This window comes from Triturus cristatus, chromosome 10 (genome assembly GCF_964204655.1).
Source record: "Triturus cristatus chromosome 10, aTriCri1.1, whole genome shotgun sequence".
NCBI lineage: Eukaryota > Metazoa > Chordata > Amphibia > Caudata > Salamandridae > Triturus > Triturus cristatus.
Window position 1 is genome coordinate 820,783,822 of NC_140593.1, and position 6,599 is coordinate 820,790,420.

General features: G+C 46.2%; 1 protein-coding gene across 1 annotated transcript; it reads right to left on the bottom strand.

The window, feature by feature from the left end:
• Positions 1-582: 582 nt before the first annotated feature.
• Positions 583-4,726, bottom strand: LOC146790072 (hemoglobin larval subunit alpha). The gene is made up of 3 exons (XM_085630164.1): positions 4,571-4,726; positions 2,991-3,195; positions 583-913 (listed from the first exon to the last, which is right to left on the bottom strand). Exons 1-3 carry the CDS (start codon positions 4,663-4,665, stop codon positions 785-787), a joined length of 429 nt encoding a protein of 142 aa, XP_085486290.1. The 5' UTR covers positions 4,666-4,726; the 3' UTR covers positions 583-784.
• Positions 4,727-6,599: the final 1,873 nt, after the last annotated feature.

Sequence of the window (6,599 nt, forward strand, 5' to 3'; positions counted from 1 at the left end):
ATGCAGCACACATAGAAGTTGAACAACGCCATTTCAGATTGTTTATGTGCAGGAAGAGACACCTTCCTGCACATAACAATAATTCCCCGTGACGCAGGCATCCTTGCACCATGGTGCAAGGGTGACTGCGTCATCGCATGACAGCTAATTGTGCACCAGTTCAGGGGAGAACAAAGCGATCCTTCATATCCTTGTAGATATGACACATCCCTGTGCCCTAAAAGTGCCGCAGCGTGGTGCAGCTGTGGCGTAAGGATAATTGAGGGGGCCCCCCTGCAAGGTACGTGGAGGTGCCCCCTCCGGACTCTATCAGGAGCTCCCCTGCCGAAGTGCAGTGCTGAGGGGGCCCCCTGGAGCTTGGGGGCCCCCTCACCTGCGGGGGATGCGGGGCCTGTGTTACGCCCCTGTGGTGCAGCCAAGGGGCTTGAGGTGCTGAGCTGCAGCACTTTCTTGTAAATAAGGCCCAAATTCCCTATGTAGAAGCATTGCTCCACAGAGACGTGGGAACGTGTAAACAACACAATTCTTCTACCATAAAAGAGCACATACATGAATAAGTTAGACAATATTTAGAGCCAGAGGTCAATGAAGAAAGTTGTTCATATTTATTAAGATGTTACAAAATAAACGAGTAACAGGGCCTGATGGATCAAGAAGCGTCAATTGATGCATAGCATGTAAACTGATAATGCAATTTCCAAGCTTCCCACTGGTTTCTATGTGTAGCATCATGGCGGCCATCTTGTGATCTCTGTTGACAGTCTTCCTGCGCTGAGTACTCAGTTTATCGGTACTTGGAGGTCAGGACAGCAGACACTGCAGCCAGGAACTTGTCCCAGGCAGCCTGGCACTGAGGGGTGAAGTCAGCAGGGAAGTGGGCGGCCAGTGTAGCCTGAATGCAGTGAGAGAGCATCTGAAAGAGAGGAAAGCAGAAAGTGAATACCACCACCCAGGGAGCACGTGCGGGACAAATACTGGACTAAAATGGAAAGAGCAACCACTAATATAATTCCAAATTCACAAGCTTCGGCGAGTCTCAGCTTCTGTCCAACATGACTGGTTAAAACATATACAAGTATTATTTTATTTTCAGCAACAACAACATTTCATTGAAAGTACAGGAATGGCAATTCCTTAAAGAAGCAACTGTATTTCTCACTGTGTCCAATGGCTTATCCTCACCACTAACTAAGATTTACCACTGGCTTTCAATCAAAGAAAGCAGAAAGAACAAAGGAATCGTGAAGTATGTGAAAGAGTTCTCATGTAGTATTCTTTTACGTACTCTCATGCCTTTGTCAATTAGCCCCAAAACTTCTGAAATGGGAACACATTGGTACAGTTGGGGCAGATAGGCAGGACTGTGCCCTCTTTGCACTTTAACTAATGGGGAGTTGAACATTTTAAGGCCAATTCACAAAGACATTTAACAGTAGTAAAGTAGTACTCCTGTGGTACCACCTCCCTTACTCTCTGTCATTAAGAGAAATAAGAATGATAAAAGCAACAGTCGCCCAATAGAACTTTGTTCGATCCTATGAAACTGAAAGCCCCGTCTCCGATTGGTCACGGCTCGTGCATTTATTATGGCAGCGATGTCCAACTTAGATCCAAGAAGGCTAGATCTATGCTAGATTTCCAAGCTAATCACTGATTAACTAAATCCATTCCATGTAGATCAAATGTAACAATACCATGTGAATATGGTGGCGGCTGGTCATTTTACCAGGAAGCGGGTGGTGAGCCACCCATGCACACTAACATACTAACTCACACCCATGCATTCAAATGCGTGCACACAACCATTCACAACACCTACTAACAAATACACATACATTTTTTATACATACATGCACGCATGCACCAAACACACAAAAGAAAAAAAAAAGTACTGTCCCTGTAGAGAGGTACACCTCGGAGGTCCCAAGAGGGTTGGGATTGCTGCCTTCCTGAGTCGGCAGTCCCTCAACCTTCACAGAGAGGAATGGGGTCAGTGAGACTGCTGACCCCCACCCCACTCTGTGACAAGGTGTCACTGACTGACACTCAGCGCTGGGCATTTCAGGGCCTAAAACTGAAGCGCCCAGGTCCAAGGCAATCAGTGGCACCCCCCCTCCTTGTAAGGGGGAAGACCTCAAGGAACTTTTGCCAGGCTGAGGAGGTAAATTTGATACTTGTATAGTGCACTACTCACCCGCAAGGGTCTCAAGGCGCTTGTACGAATACCGCTGTGGAACCCATCCTGGCTTTCCCTGTGAGGCGTCCACTGCTGGGCACCCCCAAGGTGGAGGCCAGGCATCCTTAGCGTTGTGGGGGCCGTTGTGGAGCTTAAGCAAGCTATTGCCCAGAGTTGCAGAGTGGGACTCCATGATTGGAATGGCACCAATGCGAGAATTATCAGGTCCGTGGAATTTTTGAGCCCAACACCCGCCGAGGCGGGGAATTGAACCCTGGTCCCGGGCTAGACCTCTGCATCAGGGTCTGCCGCTCTAATCATTGAGCCACACTTCTCCACAGGTCACGTCTGCAGGGCTGTGAAAACGTTAGCCTGGCACAGTTCAGATCAGGCAGCCAGGAGCAGGATCCTTAAGTGCATGTCTTACTCCTGGCTGCCTGACGTGAACAAGAAGAGTGTCTGTCACGCTGACCTTTGCTCAGCCTGACAGACATTCTTCTTGCTGGGAAAATGGTGGGGGACGTGGCCTCATAACCCATATGGATGCCTTGCTGCCGTGTAAATGTACAGCGCCACGCAAGACACTTCAGTTTTAGAAAATGGACTTCTTACAGGGGGCAGGCAGACACTTTGTTTGTTTGTATACTCCCTTACAATCTGTCATGGTTGAGAAACATTCAAAACAAACGCCAATATAGACGCTTGAAGTATGTGAGAAGCAAAGCTGTGCAATTTTAGAATGATAAAAAAAATAAAGTCCTACCCATGAAGGACTGTTTTGTAACAGATTCATACTTGTTCAATGCTGCCTCACCTGGAAGTTTCCGGGGTCCACGCGGAGGTTGTAGGCGTGCAGGTCGCTGAGTTTAGACAGGGCCTGGTCCAGGCTGTCAATGTGCTTGGCTGCCTCACCGATGGCGCCCAGGACCTTGCCCCCATGCCGCTTCACGTCAGCAGAGCCCGGGCTGAGGTCGAAGTGGCTGAAGTAGGTCCTACTCTGACCGAAGCTGGCAAACAGCCTGGAAAAAAGGACATATCAACTTTAATAAAAAATGCACTAAAAAGCACACTCACATCAATTTTCTATCCAGCACTGTTACTTTAGACAGCAAATATATATATCAAATGGCTATTGCAGTGGCAAAAATGGAACTAAATGTGTTTTCGGGCATCACTAGAGATGTAGGAAAAGATTAAAGTCGTAACAAAAGGTCAGGACCTGAAAATGCCAATTGTTGGCTAAAGGTTTTGGCCAAAAATGATAATCAACTAGAAAGCATATAATTACAACGATCCATTTGCTCTAACCTCTTATTCCTGTGGGATATTATCTCTGAACATTTCCCTCGTGACTTGCAAGCCCTTACCATTGCCCCGAAGGCTCCAAACTCTTACCTCGTAGCCTCTTCCAATCCTCCTTTGGGCTCCAACCCAAACTCTTAACCCTCATAGGATCTAACCTTTTACTAATCCCTCTCGGGACTGTATCCAATTTCTACTTTACTGTAGGGTCAAAACGGTTACCCCTATGGGATCTAACCCCCCCCCCACAGTCACTTCCTCTATGCACACTAACCATGTATCACTTCACCCAAGGAATAACTTCTTACCACTTCGTCCATGAGCCTTCCACTCATACCACCTCCCCAAAGTATTAACCTCTTACCAGTCCCACTATCTGCTTTAACTCACCTTCTGCTTTCTCAGCTGTCCCAGTGACATGTTCTGTGTTCCATACAGATGCCCCACCATGTGTAAAGGGACTGCCCTGGCTGTACCCTGCCCCTTTTGCCTACATTGCTTCTTGCAAACAGGGCAAAGATCTGTAAAGCACAGGGACAGCTTTGCTGCTGGTTCTCTGCTGGTGGAGACACTGAGAACTCTGTGTGCTCATCTAAGACAAGCCCACATCCAAGCTCCCTGGATGGTCTAAATCAGAACACAGCCAGGGGTGCCAGGAAGGTGCACCAATGTTGGAGCCAAGATGGTGCATCTAATAGCAAACATCAGTTTGAGGTCTATGAACACTCATCCGCCGGCGTGAACCCCATATATGTGGACATACCGAGCCGCCTTAACAAAATAGGGTTCATAATTGTCTATCAGGAGCAGACCACAGTCAGTGCGCACACACCCTATGAGCAGAACTCAGGCAGGTTTAGGCACTGGTCTAACTGTTGGTAATGCGGGAATAATCAATTACATGTCAATAGGAAATTGCTACGAGGCAAAATTCAGCCCCAGATGTGACTGTCTCTCTTTTTATAAGAGAAGTAAAAAACGAAACACAACTGCATGCCCATCATATAGATCGATCTTACTTTAAATATTTACACCCCATACTAGACACAGAGAGAGCGAGAAGGTCTCAATGGCCCTCTCCATAGTCCTCACCTGTCCAGGGCTTCTCCCCCGAGGGCATCGCAGTGGCCGGAGATCTTCCCCCAGAGGCCGACCACCAGGGCCTTCTCTTCAGCAGACAGAACCATCTTGAGCGGTGAGTGCTGGCGGGCTCAGGATTCACAAGAGATGGAAGTTGGAGACAGTCGGTGCTGTGTGCTGGGCAGAGCCCCTTTTAAAGGGGAAGGGGCCGAGGAGCCTGGCAGCCTTCCACCGTGATTGGTCAATTTTGGGTTCCACCCAAGGAGGCGGGGCTATCTTATCTCCCTGAAACACTGGCAGGGAGCAGGTGTATCTTTTCAGAATGACCTGCAAAAAATGGCTAATCTGGGGGTTGCTTCATTAACTTGACCAAGAAAGACATTTCTGGAATTTCAAAGATGTGTTTGAAGCAATTTTACATTGTTTTAGGTCATTTTTGTTATTAACAATTTACTTTCATCAATAATTGGAAAGGCTTGCAGTTGAAAAAATGCTCACTCTGGTAACAGAGAATATGGTACGTTGAGGTCTTACTCGGTGCTGTGCTCACATTGAAGATGACAACATGTATGTGCATGCTAATATACATTAGGATTGCTAAATGTGCTTACACGGAGCATAGGTCAAGCCGGGATGGTAGAAAGAACAAACATTAAGGAAAAGGTGACATCTGGGTTTCTCACAGTTTCACGTTATGGGAGATTGGTTTAAATACAAAGAAGGAATATTTACCGACCAAAGACCTTTTTCGAGTATTTCTAATTCAGATGCAGACAGGAGTTTGTGCCCACTAGACATTATAATTCGTGGACAATTTTGCTGTCTTTCCGCAAACAAATTCCTACGAATTTGTGTGGGGGAAAAATAAAAAATTCCATGTTTCACAGCTCGAAATGGGGAGAATCAGACTGTAGTAATAAATGCTGTTTTTTTCTGAGGGGTGGAACCGGAGTGTGAATGTATTACTGCATCTGGTCCATACCGCAAAACCTTCCTGCAAGAAATTACCTCCCCAAATTATAAGACATTCACACAGAAGGTTCAAGAGAGATGGGACATTCTGCAGGGTTCCATGAGCTCAACCTATACACGTGAAGGGGGAAATGGTCAGAAATTTCCTCCAGTAGGATTGCTCCTACCATTGGAGCACATTTCGAATTTTAACGAAATTCACTTACAAACAAAGTCAAGTTATCCTGGAAATCTCAGCAAGTCATAGAATGCTAGGAGTACATACATGTGTAACATTACACCCATGCATGATTTTCAACTGAATTAGTGTCAACTTCTGCATGGACAAACGTTACACAAATGTGCATTTGCATAATTATATATTTTTTAGGCTGTTACCTTTAAGTAAATTAATTCTACTTTTTCAGTCACACTGTTTTTAAATGATCAAAATCCAAGGCAGGAATTCAGAGAGGAAAAGTAGAACCAATCGAGAACGTGAAAAAAACCGCAACCCCTGAACGCTGCAGGAGCATTGGGGCAGACACAACCTGTAGGGCACACATCTCCAAGAAATATTGGGGGAATTAACAGTTAAGTGCGCACACACCCCAACAGAAAAGTGGAAATGACAGAGGGAATGTGGCTATAAGACACCAACACAGACAGCCATACCAAGGTTACCCATAGTTCTCCTAAAATGTAGATTCACAGTGGTGTAGTGAGGGTTCAGTGGACATAATGAAAGCGAAGAAACTGTGTCCCCTCCCTTGGGTGTCACCCCAATCAGCCATTTGCACCTGAGACTCCTCTTCCTCCTTCACCATAGCCTTCACCCGCCACATCAACACTCACCAGCATTCGTCGGCACTCACTGCCCTTCCCAGGCGCACACCCTTGTATTACCACTCCCTACACTCCAGTTCTGCAAGTCCAAACCATAACTAAGGATCCCAGTTTTCCATTTTTACTGATTTTGTATTTATATTTAAAAGCAGAAAAATACAGAAAATTGTGCCTTTTGTGAGTGACTCTCCGTACTGTCCTTCATAACTTCTAGGCCAACAGTTGAGCACATCATGGAGAGTAA

Excerpts from the sequence above, each read along its gene's own strand:
- LOC146790072 (XM_085630164.1), bottom strand. The coding sequence starts at position 4,665 with ATGGTTCTGTCTGCTGAAGAGAAGGCCCTGGTGGTCGGCCTCTGGGGG. Across the intron at positions 3,196-4,570 it reads GGGGGAGAAGCCCTGGACAG|GCTGTTTGCCAGCTTCGGTC; the intron begins GTGAGGACTATG and ends CCTTTTTTCCAG. Across the intron at positions 914-2,990 it reads TGGACCCCGGAAACTTCCAG|ATGCTCTCTCACTGCATTCA; the intron begins GTGAGGCAGCAT and ends CCTCTCTTTCAG.